Source organism: Antedon bifida, chromosome 3 (genome assembly GCF_963402885.1).
Source record: "Antedon bifida chromosome 3, ecAntBifi1.1, whole genome shotgun sequence".
NCBI lineage: Eukaryota > Metazoa > Echinodermata > Crinoidea > Comatulida > Antedonidae > Antedon > Antedon bifida.
The window spans coordinates 5,749,143-5,770,042 of NC_136228.1; the positions used below are offsets into that span (position 1 = coordinate 5,749,143).

The following is a 20,900-nucleotide window of genomic DNA, read 5'->3' on the forward strand; positions in this document are numbered from 1 at the left end:
CTGAAATCTTTTAGCTTTCGGCTAAAATATTAATAATAATAATATTTATTTCCACAAATAATAAAGCAAAATACAGAGTAGCATAATACTGTAAATATAGCCTACAACTGATAATGAACATAAATAATATAATGCAAGAAACTTTGTTTTCTCTTTTGTGGGATTTCACCCACTTTTATTTATTGTATAACATTGCATTTATTTATTATTAAATGCAAAATCATTTATTTCATAATAAATATATATTTTTTATCGTTATATTTATGTTCTTCATTACCGTGTTCATAAATATGTTTCTCTACTCTACTTAATTCAAGGTGTATATAACTTTTCTTATATACATACAAGATTCAGGATTTACAATCAATAAATAATATCAATTAACTGAAATAAAATAATGTATACCATCTTTTGTGAGAAAATAAAATGAAAAAATAATTGTAGTTAAATTCCTGGTCAAACGAAACAACGCACATTTTTTTCTAAAAAAAGTTTTCATGGTATAATACTATAGATGGCGCTATTTAATATAATACAAAATCGATGCAAATCGATAACCTTCATACTGCTGTACTGTGTGTGCTCAGCTCAGGTGGTGTGGGGTGTCTTTCATATTAACATTAATTAAAGGTGTCCCCTTTATTCATGAAAAGAATGTCGATTCCTGTTTAGTACTGGCGCACAAAATGTGTGCTGGAGTAACCATAAACAGGCTAGACAGAGCAGGGAGATGTACATCTCTGGACAGAGCAACTTCTTCTAAACGCCGCCGTTATGGTGGTGGCCAGAGCCCAGGGCCTACTACTAGCCGAGGTCCACCAGGTCGATACCGCAAGACAAGCCACAGGATATGGGCTGAAGAAAGGCTATCGTCTTCGCTGCCAAATGCAACCGAGTTTAGCCTGTGTAGTCGTGAACAGTTGCCTGACACTTGTCATCTAGTTTCAAGATTGACACTTGACCCCTGTCCTAATAAAGATAAAAAGAAACGTTCTAGGGGTAGACTTATTTCTGTTGACACATCAAAGGCTAAGTCGAATGCCGAAATTTTAAGAAAATGTTTCGATGACTTGGGGTGGCCATGGAGAGAGGTAAGAAGAATTTGTAAGTAAATCTTTTTCAGAATATAAAAAATTAATGTTTTTATTAAGAAGAGGAAATTATTAATTTAACACCAGGCTGTATATAAATAAAATGACAGATAATTGTTTAGACTTTTAATTAGTGTGAACCATCCAAATTGAAACTGCAAACTCTTTTAAAAGTTAGAACAATTGAAATATCACTAATTAAACTATTTTTACTGTTGAAATATTTCTCGTCTTTTTTATGAAAACAAATGCGAATTAATTTTTTTTAGTTTGTGTAAATATTCCTGTTTGTTAGGGTTAAAGATCAGTGTGAAAAAGACTATTATAGAACAATGTAACGTACATGTAATGTAGACTTCAGTGAATGGATTGTATCATTAAAAATGTGCAGTATACTGCTAATATTCCGTTTTGTTTTATTGGTAATTTTCTGTAAAAATGCATAGAATGCATAAAATATCCACTAGAGTTTATCAATCAGTTTTTGGTTTGCACCGGCTTATCCGCAGGATTCAACCTCATTTCATGTCCCTGAAATAGATGCTTTTATTGCATCCATTCTGAGCCACACCTTAAATCTTTAAGGTTTTTTTTTGCTCAAGCAGGACTGCATATCCGTCACTGTCAATCTCTTTAGGCAATTCAAGTCATGTTTAAATACAAATCGTTCTTTCGATAATTCTTGTTGGTTGGTTGTTGCAGTGTTAGTGAGACATCAGTAAACAACGCTTTATAAATATTTATCATTATTAAATATAGGGGTCTTGGTTCAATAATAGAATCGGCTGTTTTCAGGCAAGTTGACAGGTTGCGAACCAAATTTGGAAGAACTAGACAGAAAAAGAGTTTTACAAAATCAGGATTGTTTTAAAGTTTAAACTGCCTGTATATCCATTGCTATGGTAACAGTTCATAAGTACAAAAGGATTTTATTTACAGATGAATTAGTAACAAAAGAAATTCACACACCGCTTGCATTTTATCAACCTGTGTTACTGGTCAATCTTAAGCACCTAGCTTCAATAATAACGAATAACGAATTGGAGAAAAAGTCTAAATAAAGCAACAGTTGATGTACAGTAGGTTAAATCTGTGATTTTGCAGTGATTAGCAAGACAGATACAGTATCCACATTTCATTCTGTAGTGGATCAACCAGATCTACCTTGTATTCTGTGAGAGATTAACCAGCTCTTCCTTGTATTCTGTCAGAGATTAACCAGATCTTCCTTGTATTTTTATAGAGGATTATCCAAGATCCACTTGCATTTTATAGAGGATTATCCAAGATCCACTTGCATTTTATAGAGGATTATCCAGATCCATCTTTCATTTTTTAGAGGATTTTCCAGATCCATCATGCATTCTGTAGGGGATTATCCAGATCCATCTTTCATTTTTTAGAGGATTTTCCAGATCCATCTTGCATTCTATAGGGGATTATCCAGATCCATCTTGCATTCTGTAGGGATTACCCAGACCATCTAGATCTAGCATTAGTCAAATGCATCTTGCATTCTATATATAATTAACCAGGATCCATTTTGCATATTCTGTAGGGATTAACCAGATCTATCTTGCATGAGATTAGACAGATCTATGTGTATTTAATAAAAATGTCATTTATTTTTGTATACATTAAAGTATGTGTACAGTTTTCATGTGAATAAATTAATTATATAAGTTCTGGCAATGGTTAAACCATGTTTGACTCTGAAAAATTTGCCAGTAATAAATGAATGTTTTGTTTTAGGTTGTTTGTACTGTATGCATTATAATGATATTGTAGATAATAAGGAAGAAATATAACTGTAACAGAACTATGATTTTTTTTTATAAATATATTATGAATAAGAATGTTAAGAACTGCCATACATATTCTAAGTTTTGGTGATTTGGATCTAAATTCAGATTTATTATGTATCATGCAGAAACACAACAATGTATATCCTATTACAATTATGCAATTTTATATTTCATAATATGTCAAACGTGCATTAAATTGGTTTGGAATTTGTTCAAGGAGTTTGTTCAAGTTGAAAAATAAAATTGTGTACAGTCTCAGTTTAAAGATTAGTTTGAAAAATGAATAGTAGGTAGTAGGTTATTATTATTATTAAGTTAAAACTTAGAAAAGGTAGTCAAATCAAACAAATTGTGATTTAAAAATGCTGTGTTGAACTATCTCATCCATATGGCAAAGTATTCCATATACTTTAGTAGTATTTTTACTGGTATATTAGCCAAAATGACAGGCTTAATTTCACAATGATGAGGGTGACCTCTGCAGTTAACTTCTAAAATTATATGAGCGAGGCAAAGTTCAGGGCTGACTTGCTCCAGTTCTGGTGGTGGAACGAATCTTCTCAGATAAGGACTATAAACCGTGATTAATTTACTATTGGTAATCCTTGGCCACATGTGCCTAAAGACATAAAATAAAAATAATAAATAAAATATATTAATCATGCATGTCGTATTAAAAAAAATCAAAATTGTAAAAAAAATGGCCGCGGTGTATATACTGTACAGCATAGAGTAGCATGGACTAACGAGAAACAGTCAGCACCCCACAGACAGGCAACGACCTAAAGAAGAACCGAGAAATCTGGTAAATGATGATATATTATGCAATAGATCAAAATACTTCAATATAATAAGAAAAAAAAACATATTTATAATTTGATAGTTGAAGGTAAAATGATGTTTTTTTTACACTTTTTAAGTACCGAACTGGACGACGAATTGGCTGTGATCTTTATTGGAATGCACTCAGCTTTAACGATAATGAAACCGTTCTTTCAGGCCAAGTCAATAAATTCCCAGGTTAGTCACAGTTTTTACACGTTTGTATTTAATTAATTTGCTGAATTTCTATTAAGACTGTGTAAGCATATAACACGCTGTTTCTACATTAAGCAGTAGATGGTTGGGATTGGAGACGTTTTAGCATATTTTGAGCGATTGGCTAAATATACGTCCACCGTCAATGTAGACTAAATATCCATTTTCTGTCCCTGCATGTATTTTCTTAATGAATTAAATTATTAATTTATTTTAGCTTCCGCATCTGGCCAGTAGTTTTTTAGTGTTTTACTTGCCCGGGAATTTAATTTACTGGCCATCCAAATTTTTAAGACACTTTGTTTTAAAAATTGTTATATATACAAAATCTTTACCTCATAAAATTGTCTGTGAAAAAAAGTACTGGCCACAACGGGCAAGTAGTTACCGGGAGGTTTTACCGACCGATATGGGTTTTACTGGCCAGTGAACTTATACTAATATAAATGTAAATATTTAGATGTACATTTTCGGTTATTTCATTCATTTTTAGGATTAATAGGACTTGTCAAAAAATCACAGCTCACAAAACTGCTGTACCAGATGAAACAACTCTTCCCAACGGAATTCAGCTTCTTTCCAACGTCTTGGATCATTCCGGATGAATATCACAAATTCTACCAAGACGTCATGAAGGCAAATGATGAGAACCCGAATTACAAACCAACGTTTATCGTTAAACCGAGCGAGGGAAGCCAAGGAGACGGTATTTACTTAATCACAGATCCAAAATCGTTATCCATTCAGGGTAATATACGTCAGTCTATCATACAAGAATATATTACCAGACCGTTGTTACTCGAAAAAACTAAATTTGATTTACGAGTTTACGTCTTACTGGCGTCGTTGAACCCGCTACGCATCTACATAAGTCAAGAAGGAATGGCGCGGTTTTGTACGTTACATTACGAGGAACCAACCAATCAAAACCTAAACCAAGTGTACATGCATCTCACTAACTACTCGCTAAACAAACACAGTAAAAACTTTGTGCACACGGACAATCTTGATGGAGGTAGTAAACGAACTATGAAGAGCGTGTTGAGGATGCTAGATGAGAAGGGTGTGAACACGGATCAGTTATGGTGTAAAATTGAGGCAATTGTTGTGAAGACTATAACATCATTGCTTCCAGACCTTAATGTATGTTATGAATTGGAGATTCCTGCAAAGAGACCTGCTGGGCCATCTTGTTTTCAGGTGAGCATGTTTTGATTTTATGACAACATTTTATTTCACTTTACTAATAACTGAAATAAAGTGGAAAAATGAAAGCGTAGCTTGTAATGACAATAGGTAGCTTGATTTGCGACGTCCGAGGACCAACCTAAGTCAGGTCAACCATCAAACCTCGTGGTGAGGAGCATAGACATCCCAATATTCATGCACACAATGAACTAAAATGGCGTGGTTTGTTTATCGGTTGTTGCAAATCAAAAGCACACAGAGACATAAGAATTCTTGATCACATGATTGGTTGACTATTGTCAGTTGTTTTATTAGGTTAGGCAAGCAAGCTTTGTAGTATTCTCATTTTGCTTTACTTAATGTATTTATTATTATGTTATTCAACAAATATATCTTATTGATCTTTTTCTGGACATAAAATCCAAAAATGTCACAGAATTACCATATTTTTCATTACCATTTGTCGCAAAGTAATAGTCGTTATGGCAACACCACACATTCTTCACAGTAAAACATTTAAACTTGATTAAATATTGATTTGTATATATACTGTATGTCCATTTTCAATTTTAAAATTACTTCATAGATCCTTGGATTTGACATTCTGATTACCGAAGACTTGGAACCTATTCTATTAGAAGTAAACGCCAATCCCAGTCTGCGATTGGACTATGAGTATGAAGCGTCACCTGGCGTCGTAGAATCCGTTCCAAGTCCGGTGGACGAAGAGATTAAGATTCCACTAGTGACGGATACACTGAAGATTATTATGCCAGCGAATCGGTTGTCATCCGCAAGGTAAACATTACAATTATATCCAGTTAAATTATGAAATAACAACTAAAGCTATGTCTACACTATCAAACTAGTTTGACAAAAAGTGTGATGCGCCAAAATATGGTGATGATATACCTAAGTATGGCAGTGGTATTACATCATCATGTCCATATATTAGTTTGATAGTGTAGACAGAGCTTAAGCCTAGTAAAACATTTAGTTTAAAATATCATATGATGCTATAGACAGAACTAAATCATGCTTATATCTTATTTGAGGCTTAGGAAAATTGAAACAGTTAGAATTGACCCCCAGCTCTAGGTCAGGATTGAACCTTGTGATTGGATGGCAAGCATGGTAGCCATGGTAACCACTAATTGTTGCCTTTTTTAGCAACTGACCCTACCTACTATGTTAGCCCAGTGGACATTTACTTATCTTCTTATTCAAAATTTGCTTTAAATTACTGATTATTATGTAATATATTTAATAATATTATAATATATCCAAAGGCAAATTACTGAAAAAATGACAATGGTGTGGGTATCAGTGGCTGGATCTCAATGGAGATACAAAAAAAAAGCGATAAGCTAAATCAAAACGATAAAGTAAAACAGCCAGAAAAATACTAGCCCTTCATCAGTGAATCCAATATTTGGATAACGTCATAGCATAAGAACTGGCAAGTGCTGCCTGGGTGGACAGGAATAAAAGAAATACAACAAAGGAGAGGGTGGTGAATGGTGGGTGGATAATATTATAATAAATATATTTTCCGTTTTAGAAAAGCACTTGTTTCTCGAAGTTGTGAACACATTCCTTCTAGTAGAAGAGTTTTGGCTAAAGAAGAAGAACAAGAAGAACTGGTGTTGGATTGCTTAGAAGAAATATGGCCAAAAAAATACTCTGAAAAATATGAACATCTCCGACTGATAGAAAAAGTTGCAGGAATCTTCCATTTATTTTTAGGAGTGCGCGAGTCACAGCATATGGGAGCTACCGGGTTCAGGAATTTTTGTCGGTGAGATTTTATTTATTTATTTTTTTGCCATTGCGCAGTCATTTTTAGGCAGTATGTTGAAGACACGCAAACTAACAAGTAAAGATAAAATATAAGTCACATTAAATATTATTGAAACAAAATAAACTGTAATTTATGAGACATTCTAATTTTCTACTGGTACAGTATATGGATGCATGATTGACAAGTAAATCATAAGGGTATGTGTAATCTTGCGTCAGATCTTTTTGTTTTGGAAGTTGTTCACATATTTACAATACCATACTTTAAAAAAAAATCAACTTGGACCTATTTAAGATATTTTATTATGAAATTAGAGATACAGTATGTCAAACATTACATTATTAATTCATCCAACAGTTACATCAAATACAGGTTCTTATGTTAAAACACAGTCTATATGTAATGTAATGTTACAACTCACTATTATCACATGATTACATATATTAACATTCATTTGTTACAGACGTGCTAAGGTCTGTATTGGAAGCCTAACAATGGCTGCCGTTGACATCATGTACATCGACATCGTACGAAGGTGGAACCTGGAGACTCCAGCTGGAACCGCTTGCGGAATGTGCTTCGGGGCGTTCCTCGAGGCATTCTTCATCCTAGCACGCCGTCGGTTCCGATCGGAAGAAACCCTTGTTGGCAAAGTAAAATCCCTTGTAGATTTCTGTGAGCTCAACATCAGTGAGGGTCCGCTTTGGCCTACCCACAAGCCTAAGAAAGGGCTGAGTAAACGCTTAAAACAAAGCGTTGTGAGGGAAGAGAATCTGTATCGGTGGCCATGTACGCAAAATGATAATAATTAACAATGTTTTCCCAATTCAATGACAAAAATGTTACTGGAACACAATTGTTCCATGATGGTACCAAAACATCCATCTCTCCTCTTTTTCTTTTTTTTATTTCGAATTGGAAGAAATGTTATTGTGTAAAATATACACAATTATTGCAATACATTTTTTTTTAAATGATGATTCCATCTTTGATAGATACACTGGGCATAATTCCATCTTTTCAATTTTATCTATTTCTAAAAGTAAGTAATGTATTTAGGTGCATACAAGTGTCCACCATTTTTAATGTTAATGTGCAATATCCGATAGTAAAATACTCTTTTACATTTTTTATTTATACGATTGTCATTTCTGAAAGGGTGCTTTTTTGTTGATTTTTCAATAATATAATACGAGCAAAGTAATTGTTGAAATTTTAAAATGCCAATTCTGCCGACTTCACACATTTTCACTGCAAAAATATGTCTGTTTATCAGAACCAATTTTAAAAGTTTTAATTTATTTTATCAAAATTATAACACACTGAAAATATTGGTATACGTATAAGCAAACTTATATATATATTTGCATATAAGCAAAAATTGTTGTACGCCAACACAATTTGATTTAGTGTACTAATTGTTAAAATTTTTTATGATATGGTTATTAAATTTTAACATTATTGTTATGCATGTTTACTCGTCTATATTGAAGATTTCCAGCATATTTAAATAGTAAGCTAAGCTATAGTGCATTATTTAACATATCATTAAATACCGGACGTCCATAACTCCCCCAAGCGGACTTTTTCTTGATGTCCAAAAGGTCCCAAATCCTTAGTACTAGTCCATATTGCCTTGTAAACTTGAACCAAATGTAGTTATATTTTAATTTAAAATAAGCAACTCTTAAGTAGTCTTTGTTTACTACAGTATCTAACATAGAAAATAACCATGTTTATTGTAACTTCAGATGCATTCATAGTATGCAAAAACAATTAGCTTTAAAAAGTATTTGAAAAATACACAATATTATATTTATTATATAAATATTATAGACTATATTATCGAATGTTTTTAAATGTTATAGATATAAATTAAATAGCAATATTTACAGTAACTACCGTATGAATTAGGTATTCACAGTTTAAAAAACAAAGAACTAATATAAAGTAAGGACACAATTATTGTCTTTATTATAAATTAGATATTTACATAATTGCTTATAATTTAATTTTATTATATAAACACAGTAGGCAAAATGAGTCATCTTTGCTTATAATTTCATTTTATTATATAGTATATAAATCTTGTTTTGTCCCCCCCCCCCCCCTCCCTCATCGGTTCCTTTCTACCCCCTCATAGATATTGGTCCTGTCATTATACCATAAGCTGCATGCTCATTTACTTTCTATTACCCCTCCTCATACCATAACCATTCCCTGACACCCCCCCCCCTTCATCGGATCCTTTCTACCCCCTCATAGATATTGGTCCTGTTATTCCTTTCCTCGTAGACATACTCGTACTGTACTCATTTATAACGGATTGTATTTTTCTCGAAAATAATCTTGACTTCCTAGTACTTAATATATGCACATTTTTTAAATATGGTTTAATAGAAATAATATTGAATGTAATGTTACTTCTTATTTGATATGAACATCTAGATCATAATATGAACATCTAGTTTATAATATGTATATCTAGTTTATATGAACATCTAGTTTATAATATGTACATCTAGATTATAATATGAACATCCAGATTATAATATGAACATCTAGTTTATAATATGAACATCTAGATCATAATATGAACATCTAGTTTATAATATGTATATCTAGATTATAATATGAACATCCAGATTATAATATAAACATCTAGATTATAATATGAATATCTAGTTTATAATATGTATATCTAGTTTATATGAACATCTAGTTTATAATATATACATCTAGATTATAATATGAACATCTAGATTATAATATGAACATCTAGATTATAATATGAACACCTAGTTTATAATATGAACATCTAGATTATAATATGTACATCTAGATTATAATATGAACATCTAGATTATAATATGTACATCTAGATTATAATATGAACATCTAGATTATAATATGAACACCTAGATTATAATATGTACATCTAGTTTATAATATGTACAGTAGGTGCAGAGTTCACTGAATTGAGAATAACAGTGGCAGGGGGAGGGTGTACATTTTCTGTAAGCCCCTGATATAACCAATCAATAATTGATTCAATTTTGAATGTTACAGTAGATGTTCGTATTAGTATATTATTAATATCATACTCATTTTTATATCAACCCCACCCACTCTTCTTGATCCACCACTAGATAAGTAGTTGTTATTAGAATAATTGATCATTATTTATCATAATTAGTTTATATTAGAGTATGAATAAAAAATACGAAATTAATTTATAATGGTAATTAGTTAAAGGTGCAATTTTTATGGTAGCTACTCATGTGATTGTTACCACCTTAGATTATTTTTAAAATCAGGGAAGAGTGAAATTCTTTCCTGTTTAAAATAATATAATTTCCATTATTGATGATATTCTTTATTCTCTGCAAAATATATTTCTTTTTATTCTATTTTTATCTTGGGTTTTCTGTGAAAACAGGAGGCAACCTGGAGATTCAAGGAAACATCTGTAAACATGAAATTGTTATACAGTACACTCAGTGGGTAACAGCTATGAGTGCTCTCTGGCTAAACCCAGGAGTCCTAGAGCTCAAGGGGCCCCAGAGCATAAGCAGTCCAATGCAAACCTACTGTACCCAGGGTTGGAGAGCCCTTAGGAGTGCTAAACCAGGAGCCTTTGCGTTACGCCACTGTGTACACTGCTGGCAGTGTTTTGACTGTATGACTATTTTCTGTTTGTCTTCAAAATAATGGTTTGCTCTACTTGCTTTGTTAAGCTCTTGTTCATACAAGACAAAACATGAATGTACTGTAATGCAAACAATCATATTGACAGATAATTTGAATTGTGAATGCTTGCTTGGAGCATGGAGGGAAAATGCTCTGAGCGTTACATCCTTGTGTTGCGTCCTAGTGGGAACAAAGCTTTGAAACAGCTATAGTACTGTAATCTTTTATATGGAAATGAAAGTAAAGCGAAAACGCCATCATGCATACATTAGGAATGTCTTCTCTATTCATTCAAATTATGTTATTTTTTGTTTGTGAACTATGTACTGCGTCATCTAAATACAATATGTTAATATCATTTAATATTGAGATTTGCTATTTGATAACCATAATATGGTTAAATTAAAATTCAATCACCGAAAAGCATTTTTTCCCCTATTTTGTCGATATTTTGAGTGAATTTCTTGAACAATTTTAACAATAAATATTGTCAATAGTCTAATGCTATGGTAAAACAATTTTGGCACAAATACAAAAATACCTAAAAAAAAACCCCTCCAGTAAAAATTATTTAAACCAAATAATAAATTGTTATTGAGGCATTTCAATTTGTTGCTGGTATGTGATTGTACTTTATTACAATCAGAAAACACATAAGGTTTTTTTTTTTTTAATGAGCTGTACTTTAATATAACATTTGTTATTAATATTTAAATTCCCAGTAAAAATAATAATTCTTATATAGCGCATAAGCAAGCTCTCAATGCGCTGCACATTATTACACCGGCCATTTTTTGGATCAAGCACGTATGGAAACATACTCCCATAATAATGCAGCTAGTAATCAGTGCAAAGTTGGGTCTTGATCTAACCAGTACCCATTTTATACACCTGGGTGGAGAGAGGCAAATATAAGTAAAGTATCTTGCCTAAGGATACAAGCAATGCGGCGAGAGTGTGATTCGAAAAACGATCTGTAATCCAATGTCCAACACAGTGCCACACACTCTCACAGTATTAGTAGTGCTTGAATATTATCCATCAAGATGTTCTAGAATAGGATCTGATTAGTGTTTGGGTGAAATTCATTTCATACGTGATTTGCTGTTTATCGCCTTGTATTGGAAATAATATGTAATAAAACAATACTAACATTCTTCAAGTTTTTCTTATTTTATTCATGTTTTTTTGCAAAATAAGGAATGTGGTTTTGTTTTTTAAATCTTTTAGTTTTTATTTCTATTTTTTCAATGTTCATTTTATATTCTTTCTTAGTAACACTTTCAATTCTAATGTCTATTCCAAGTTTGTTCTCTGGTTCTCCAAGCTAAATGGTTACATTTGAAGCTTGCTCAAGTTTTCTATGAGATAGTTGAGCTTGTTACTGGAAAGAATCTAGGAAATAAATGTCCAAATCTATCAATATTCCTGTGCAAAATGCTTTTCAATGTTTCAACGTGTTGCGCATCGCAGACAAGCGGGGTCTGTCGGGTCAAAGGTTGATCAGGTGATGTTTGGTTATAATTGGCAGCTGATGGTGTGTTTATCTGTGAAATAAAAATACTTATTTTAATTAAAACATTAAGAAGTGTTTGTATGGCATAGGATATACATGTTTATATTTAGTATGGCAGTGATTGTTACATAGTTTTAGCAGGTGCTTTATAAATTATAGTAATGTTCTATTAGGTCTGCTATTCAATGCACTATTGTTTAACAGTTGAATATGTTTATATTTAGCATGGCAGTGATGTGGGAATATTGACTCCCTTTTCTGTTTGTTACATAGCTTTAGCAGGTGCTTTATAGTAGGTCTGCTATTCAATGCACTATTGTTTAACAGTTGAATATGTTTATATTTAGCATGGCAGTGATGTGGAAAATTGAACCCTTTTCTGTTTGTTACATAGTTTCATACAAGTGCATTCCAATCAATGCACCTATTGTTTAATATTCCATTGATGTTGCAATATTAATATGAAAGGCAATGTCAAATCAGCAAGCATGTTTAATTCGATCTTAGAATTAATTTGCATACCTTCATTGTTGCCCAAACGATTGACAACAAAACAAACATTTCATGCGGATCCAGATGATCTAGTATTTCACCGATGTAGCAAAATGGGGCCACTAACAATTGGGCCTAAAAAAAAAACCACAAAATTATTATATGTTTTTCTGGTTTATGTTTATTAGGCTTACAAACTCTTTAAAAACTGTTAAATTCATTCAAAAACCCATTGACTTACAGTAAATTTGACTATTTTTTGCTTTAAATTACAGTTTTTTCAGTAAATAATTGTTTTTTCGATTCAATTTTTGGTCAAAGTGAATAACTATTATGCGACATTAAAATGGCATATTCAACAAAAACAAAATATTTTTTCAGGGGACAATATATCTTTAATATAACTTTAACTAAGTACCTGTATGTGTGTAAGTACGTACCATACTTAGTATTTGAACCAATAGAAGGCTCCCTAAGTCTAAGTACGTACCCTGCTTACGTATTTGAACCAATAGAGGGCTTCCTATCTAAATTTACCGTACTTAAGTATTTTAACCAATAGAGGGCTCCCTAAATCTAAACGTACCTTGCTTAGATATTTGATGATGTTACATGATGCTTTCAATTCAGATGGTGCGTCACTAGCTCTGCTAACACGTGCAGAATCCCAGTAGTTAATCACAGTAGACAATGTGCTGTACAGCAATGGGGAACAGTGGCACATCGCAATGCTATCTGTTGTAAACACAACAATCAATTTAAAGATGTACTGTCTCCAAACAAGATTAATGAAATCAGATTTTGAATAGGTTATTTTGTAGTTTAATAGAGTTAGTCACTTTTACCATAGCAAAAAAAACAAAAACAAAACAATGTTTTCCCCTATAAAAGGACAAAATAGTTAATTAAATTCACCCAAAAACCCTTGGCTGGCAGCCAATTTGACTATTTTTAAAATTACAATTTTTTCAGGTAAATACATTTTTTTTCAATCCAATTTTTGGTCAAAGTGGAAACCTATTATGTAACATTAAAATGCCATATTGAAAAAAAAATTGTTTAAAATTATTTTTTCAGGGGACAATACATCTTTAAATTTTTAATTAAAATGTCACCCGATCCTCACTGTACTGCATCTCTATATGTGTGACAGTGTATTACAGACATTGAATGTGATACGGAACAAATTGTAGATACATAACCTATAATCAGCTATAATTATTGTATATTTCACATATATCTAGGCCTACTGTAGCAATTTTACAAATGATTGTGACATTAACTTACCACTTGCAATCATGTCCATTAACTCCCATAAGATTGGGTTGCTGTCAAACTTGTTTCGTATCAAAAGGTCCCTGTGTAATAAATCATAAGTAATTTGGTAAAGTTCAAATGCAGTAATATAGTTACTGCAGTAATATAATTAGATGTGTTGACTTAGGATTCCTTCTTGGTGTATCATATTAACATTGTTGTAATAGAATTATCTGTTTATAAGTATATGCATGCAATTCAGTCTCTTTCTAGTAATAAACAACACTAAACTAACTAAAGCTCTGTCCACACTATCAAACTAGTTTGACAAAAAAGTGTGATGTGCCCAAATATGGTAGTAATACATATACGAAAATATGGTAGTGATATGACATCATCATGTCCATATATAGGCACATCACATGTTGTTGTCACATAAAGTTTGATAGTGTGGACAGAGCTTTACATTTTAATCTTGGTTTTGATGTGCTCTTCTTCCGGCCAAACGACACCCGCGTGTGTGACATCTGGACAGATGACATCAACCAGTAGATTCGCTAACACTTCATTACCAGACTTAGAGTCAACCTCTCCAGGAGTACTGGATTGTGAGCCTAGGGGTCTAGAGTCAGTTGCTAAGCAACTATGCACCACGCAAATAAAAGTCTGTACATTCATAAGCATCAAATCCTAGTATAGAAATAAAAATGAATAATAATTGTTTTCCTTTGTTTTAAGTGGTCCAAATAATATATGATTTTAACATAAAAACTTTATCTTTTCACTTAGCTTTTCTTTTATTTGGCCTGGCTGTGATAGAAGAAAAATTATCTTATAATTATTGCATTCTAATTGATTGATGTTGCATTAGGTCACCAGTGTATACAAATACACTTACTTCAGAAATGGTTACTAATTCAACCTGCGGTTTGACCCCTTTACCCACAGTTCCCCCATGAAACACGTTTGTTGTCTGTTTTGCGAATGATACGGTTGATCCAATTCTTTGGTTTTCTTTTAGTAGTAACATTTTACTATCTTTGCTCGTTGATGCGTTGTCAACGTACTTCGCAACCTTTCCTCCAAATAAAAATGCATTTTCCTGCAAATCAAAAAGATTGAGAATTTAGTTTAGTTATTTCTTTTCTTTATTTTGCATTAAACTTTCTAGTGCAATTCACTAACCTGTTGAAGTGCCCCCTCTACAAGTTCTTTAAGCAGAATAGTCTGTCCCACAGCTGTTTTGCTCAAACTTTCCAGGACTTTACAGCAGCAGTTGAGTATACATGGTCTGTTTGCGGAGTCTAGGAGGAAATTTAGAATGTTTATGTGTTTGATATTTTGATGGTATATCTCCTTCTCTAAAGCTCTGCCTACACTATCAAACTAGTTTGACAAAAAAAAATTGTGAAGTGCCCAAATATGGTAGTGGTATGATCATCATGTCCATATATCGGCACATCACTTTTTTTTTTGTCACATAAAGTTTGATAGTGTAGACAGACCAAACATTTTTTTCAAGCAACAAGTTACCTTCAAAGTGCAAGATACAAAAGAAATAATTAACTGTTGATGTTGCAACATTCAAAATGGTTGCCATAGAAACAGTATCAGGTAATCCAATCAGCATCATGAGTTTGATAGCCTCTGAAGAGACATCGCAACTTGAATGATGCAGTTGAGCTGTGATCATCTGAAGGTACGACTGCAAACAGTCTTGGAGCCTTCTCCTTGGTGTGGTGCGACCTTCTGGGCTGTTCTCCCATTGAACGAGGCAGACAAGATTTTTTAACATCATAACAGACTGCAAGAAATGTATATGAATATGAATTTCTGTTCAGTTTGCTTACTGTAGCAGTAGCTATATGTACTTACTGAAGCAGTGTCTACATGTACTTACTGTAGCAGTGTCTATATGTTGCATGTGACTAACAGCTTTCTTTATACTTTTATCAAGAACTTCTGGAAACGTAGCTTCCATTTCAGCTTGAAGTTCTATAAATAGACTTGCCTTTGGGATGAAAAAAATTGTTTTAAATATTATTATGATATATTATGATATCCATTATAATATATATTTACAATTTCTTAATAATCAATTGTGTGTCCATTAGATATCTACTTTTTAAGCTACATTTACACTTGTTCCGTTCACAATCTTGTAGATGGTTTTCCATAACAAAATGGTGCTGTCTTCCGCTCTGTGAAGCGGAACATGTGTGAATGTAGCTTACAGCTCTGTCTACACTATCAAACTTTATGTGACAAAAAAATGTGACGTGCCCATATATCACTACTATATTTTTGGACATATCACTACCATATTTGGGCACATCAAACTTTTTTTTGTCAAATTAGTTTGATAGTGTAGACAGAGCTTTATAGTATAGAAACAGTTTTATTTGATTAAAAAAAAAAGTGTTACCTTTTGTGGATCATTGAGGTTCACAAGTATGTAACTAAGTATATCTGATGCACAACTTTCACCGCAGTGTACAGCCACTAGGCATAATAAACGCTGTAACCAACTACAAACAAAAAATACAGTTATTAATGAAATGGATAGATTAGTTTATTTAATAATAAATTACAGTGGTGTAGCCACGAGAAATAAAGTGGTCCGGTTTTCGCAAGAAAAGGGAACAATCTCTGTTCAAGCCCCTTGGTTGTCAAAAAGTAGTCAGGTTACCAACCGTACTGGTGGCTATGGCCCTTAATTAGATTTAAATTATTGAATTTACTGTAGAACCCCTTCTTTGGAACACCCATATTCAGGAGAGATTCCATTGAAACGAACAAGAAACAATATATACTTATTCAGGGGACAAACTTTGTTTGGTTCTGAAGGTGTTCCTTTAATACAATCTTACAACATTTTAATCTTGTAATTGGTCATTTTACGTTTTAAGTATTTTATATCAATTGTGCGTCATTTGAACATATTTGAATGGAAGTTCAACCATATATGAAAGCATAATACATATATATATTACTAGCATATCCATGAATAGACGTTTTTATGCCATTTAACATTTAACAATCTTTCAAGCCTTCAAATTACAGGGTCCAGCAAATTTCCTAAGAACACATTTGATGAGAATACCTATACATTGCAGAGTACAAACCTTTTGGAGTCTGTTTTCAAGATGTCCTTACAGAGTACATCGGTGTGTTTCTGTAAATCTTCTAAGAAGGGTATCTCAGTGTGATCGTCACTTCTACTTTTTTGTACAATGTTACCAGTCTTACTGTACACAGATCTTTGTAAGTCAAGCAGCAATAGATCCTTAAAATGTAAATGCATTATTTACTATTTAGGCTTTACTACTAGGCCCTTTTGGTTATTAATGGTGTAAAATATGTTGGTAATGCATTTTCCACATTGCACATCTGCATATGCTATTTTGGTCCACTTTCTTAGCCACTATTTACTAGAGGATGAAGTCATGAGATTCTTTTATAGCACCCTCAATGTTTGGATGTATTAAAAAATTATAGCACCCTCTATGGTTTGGTTGCACTTTGATAAAGCCTCCCTGTATTTCATTTTTAAAGTTGTAGACCTCTGTATTGCAATTAACTTGTACTTCACAATGTAGTCATGGTTACATACAATGTAGCCATGGTTACCATGTAGCCATGGTTACTGTGTAGCCATGGTTACCATGTTACAAACAGTCACAATCTTACCAGCACTAAGGAACAAGTATCCTGTACAACCACGTTCACTTTCTCATCTCCACTCTCACTATGAGGACTCCTGGAGGCAGTCTCCAAAAGAAACTGCAACAACTTGAAAGCACCATTGCCTGATTTGCATATCAGGTGTATGACCACATGTATTAGACTTTCTTGATCTCGTTTAATTATTGCAGATTTGGAAAATTGTTCCGATAGCCTGTTGAGTACTGATGGAGTTACTGGAAAATGAGAAAAACTTTTAAAATGTAACCATATTTACATCACTCTTTTGGTAGTAGTTATTCCTCTATGTGGCTTATCCCACAGTATGATACTAATAGATATGGTATAGAACAACTTTTTCTTAAACTTACCAATTACAGGATAATAAGTTGAGGCCTAAGGAAGGGTAGTTTTACAGTCATGAGATACAAACGTGACACTAGGTCAGGAATTTTGGACCTTTGGGATTGGAAGTCAAGCACACTAACCAACCAATCTACAGCTCCACTACAAACTTACGTGACTGTACAAAATCCGTAGTGATGACTTTGAGTAGCATGACAGACATTGTGGCAAGATGAAGCAAGAATGGAACCGTCTGCAGTTGCTGCTCATTTTCACTTGTTAGACTTTCCTGCAAACAAATTTAGGAAGGAAACATTTCTTCAAGACATCAGATATATGGTTTTCTTGGCACTACTACCACTGACTACTACTACAACCACCACCCATTACCACCACCACTAACTAACTACCACCACTAACTACAACCACCCACTACAACCACCACTACCACTACTGTCTACTTAATAAACTGTACATCTATCACAATGCAACTTAGAATCAACAATTTACCTGAAATAGCTCAAGCAATGCTGTGCGAATATCTTGGGAGTGCTGGCTGGCCAGATGTCCCAGAATCCCAACGACCGACGCCATCTTTGGAACCTTCTGATCAGCTCCTGCCGTGGCCTCGGACTGTGTGTCACAAAAGTCTTTTAGGCCACAAGCTAACACCCTGGTAATAATAGTATTAGGAAAACAAGACCTACAGAAGAAATATACGTATAAAAAAATGAATACAAATACACAGTAAAATATTAAAACCAGTCCCAGTCACCAGTTGTCATATAACACTCCTTACACCTTAAAAATCTACATTGTTTAAATATTGTTTTTATTAAATTTATTTTTTAATAATAAAACTATTTAATAATTTATCGTGAGGCTTAGGTAGTGGAGTTGAAAGAGTCATGAGTTACAACCCTGGCACTAGGTCAGGATTGAACCCAGTACCTTGGGATTGGTAGGCAAGCACGTTAACCACCTATGGCTTCACTACTTTTACATAATCTTTATTATTAAAATCTTTAAATCTAAAATTGGACTGTAAAACTGACCCAATATGAGCAACAACCCAATCAAAATGAGGGGAGTGGGTAACGGACGCATCAAGTAAAGCATCAACACACAGATCAGGACAGGTGGCAATCATATTGGAGATACACTGTGTGGACAAATCCATCAGAGTTCTTGTTGCTAAAAACAAATATAAAGAAAGAATATATTATTCAATATTTCATTATTATTTTTTTATATGAATTTCTTTATTTTATTAAAGTATGAGATAATGGAAAATATTTAATAACATTTAATGAATATGAAATGTCAATATCAAATATGAGATGAAAAAATGGAGGAGAAAAAAAATGTAAATTTGTATTTAATAGTAAAGTACCAGTGATGACAATGTCACTAACAATAGTAGCTTTAAAAATGAATACAGCCTTTCTATTTAAATTACAAATAACATTTTGTTTAAAAATGTTAAAAAATATACATCTGTGATAGTATGCAAATTAGGCTCAATAGCTGAGCAGAGTACAAGCACATAGAGGTCAGTGATGCATGACATGTACAGTAGCTTAGCTACACACTGGAATACAAGGCTCAATATGCTTGGTTATTTTAGTATTTCTTATGTGTTTTGGAAATAATGTTCATTATGCTACCATGTGCAACAGGGAAAATACATTTTGTTGTGCTTGGATTACTGGGCTGGAGATTTTCCAGAAGGCTATAATTGCTACCCCTGTGCATTGGGAAAAAGGCTACTTTGTGCCTGGAATTACTGGTGAACAATGTGGGGGTAAGAATGTACTTGTTTTTTTAATTTTTTGTAATTTAATTCTTCACCTTTGCAAGTCATCCACAACTGTAGAATTTCATTTAGGTTTGATGAATGCGGAACACCACGACGTAGCGCGTATTTCTTACTCACTTGACCTAAGAGGTCAATCGACCACTGAAAAAAGACAAGCAATTACAAATTTTATAAGAATCTAGATAAAAAAACAGTCATGGAAAATACTTTAAATGTATGTTTAAAATAAAAAACTTACTGAAAAAACAATAGAAGCCCATGTGTTTGAGTTAGCATTAACAAAGTCAATCAACACTAAATAGACTTCATGTATAGCCTCATCCAAACATGGCCCAATTTTTGCTGTAGAAACAAATTAAATTAATTATTTACTTTAAAAAAATGCAAGTTTCAATATATGGCACCCTCAGCCCATTCATATATAATATACGCATCATTGCCATTACACGACAGCGTTCTAGTCCATGTTTCATTCAGAGTTTTTAAAGAATAGAGGAAGTTTTTTATTTTATTTTTTTTTATTAAATAAACACACTTTTCTACATGGTATTTAGATAGATAATAATAGAATTTGCATTTGTGTAGTGTTTTTGTAGAAAAAAAGAAATAAAATAAACCTTCTCCCTCAAGTTCACATAGGTGCGTATTGACACTTTCATTGAACACATTACAAAGGTGTTCAAAGACGGCAGCTCTAGCAGAGGGTAGCGTTCGTAGGAGTTGGATGGCACAACGAGCATGCTCAACACTGGTCAATTTCTGACCAGTCCGAATATTGCATCCCTTCACAAAACTTCTAACATGGCTTGATATGTCCTGAGGAAGAAAATTAAAATATCAGAAATTCTGTAAAAATAGTCGTTTTTCATCTCGGGCGAAACGACTCTCACTACTCTAGTCTAGTTGACAACCGCTGGTCCAATCGCTATAAATAGTCTCAATCTCAATCAACGCCGGCAGCTCTGGCCTAGCTACAACCTAGAACATTACAAATAGTTTAAATAATACGTGATCCGTTGAAATGTAATATATATCAAAACATTCATTGTAATTGTTTTTAAATACATAAAAAACCTGACTTACGTCAGCTGGAAACTGCTGAGGTCTCATCGACATGGAGGCTGCCATTTTTTTATTCGCAAACATTCGAATCGTGTCAAAGTTTAAAGGTCAA

General features: G+C 33.1%; 2 protein-coding genes across 2 annotated transcripts; one reads left to right on the plus strand and one right to left on the minus strand.

The window, feature by feature from the left end:
• Positions 1-557: 557 nt before the first annotated feature.
• On the plus strand, positions 558-8,554 carry LOC144837184 (tubulin polyglutamylase TTLL11-like). Its single transcript, XM_078692201.1, has 6 exons — positions 558-1,091; positions 3,817-3,916; positions 4,428-5,134; positions 5,709-5,920; positions 6,684-6,920; positions 7,387-8,554. Exons 1-6 carry the CDS (start codon positions 687-689, stop codon positions 7,733-7,735), a joined length of 2,010 nt encoding a protein of 669 aa, XP_078548327.1. The 5' UTR covers positions 558-686; the 3' UTR covers positions 7,736-8,554.
• A 3,231-nt stretch (positions 8,555-11,785) lies between these two features.
• Positions 11,786-20,864, minus strand: LOC144838853 (integrator complex subunit 5-like). Its single transcript, XM_078694358.1, has 19 exons — positions 20,810-20,864; positions 20,344-20,542; positions 19,965-20,068; positions 19,759-19,867; positions 18,963-19,101; positions 18,418-18,610; positions 18,082-18,196; positions 17,569-17,798; positions 17,004-17,164; positions 16,304-16,406; positions 15,779-15,889; positions 15,412-15,682; positions 15,064-15,182; positions 14,777-14,980; positions 14,345-14,568; positions 13,909-13,979; positions 13,208-13,356; positions 12,652-12,756; positions 11,786-12,160 (listed from the first exon to the last, which is right to left on the minus strand). The coding sequence occupies exons 1-19, from the start codon at positions 20,852-20,854 to the stop codon at positions 11,975-11,977; spliced, it is 2,838 nt and encodes a 945-aa protein (XP_078550484.1). The 5' UTR covers positions 20,855-20,864; the 3' UTR covers positions 11,786-11,974.
• Between the last annotated feature and the right edge of the window lie 36 nt (positions 20,865-20,900).

Coding starts and splice junctions, on each gene's coding strand:
- LOC144837184 (XM_078692201.1), top strand. CDS start 687: ATGTGTGCTGGAGTAACCATAAACAGGCTAGACAGAGCAGGGAGATGT. Junction 5,921..6,683: donor AATCGGTTGTCATCCGCAAG/GTAAACATTACA, acceptor TTTCCGTTTTAG/AAAAGCACTTGTTTCTCGAA. Junction 6,921..7,386: donor GGGTTCAGGAATTTTTGTCG/GTGAGATTTTAT, acceptor CATTTGTTACAG/ACGTGCTAAGGTCTGTATTG.
- LOC144838853 (XM_078694358.1), bottom strand. CDS start 20,854: ATGGCAGCCTCCATGTCGATGAGACCTCAGCAGTTTCCAGCTGAC. Junction 16,407..17,003: donor TTGAAAACAGACTCCAAAAG/GTTTGTACTCTG, acceptor TTTTGTTTGTAG/TTGGTTACAGCGTTTATTAT. Junction 15,183..15,411: donor TTGTATCTTGCACTTTGAAG/GTAACTTGTTGC, acceptor ATTTCCTCCTAG/ACTCCGCAAACAGACCATGT.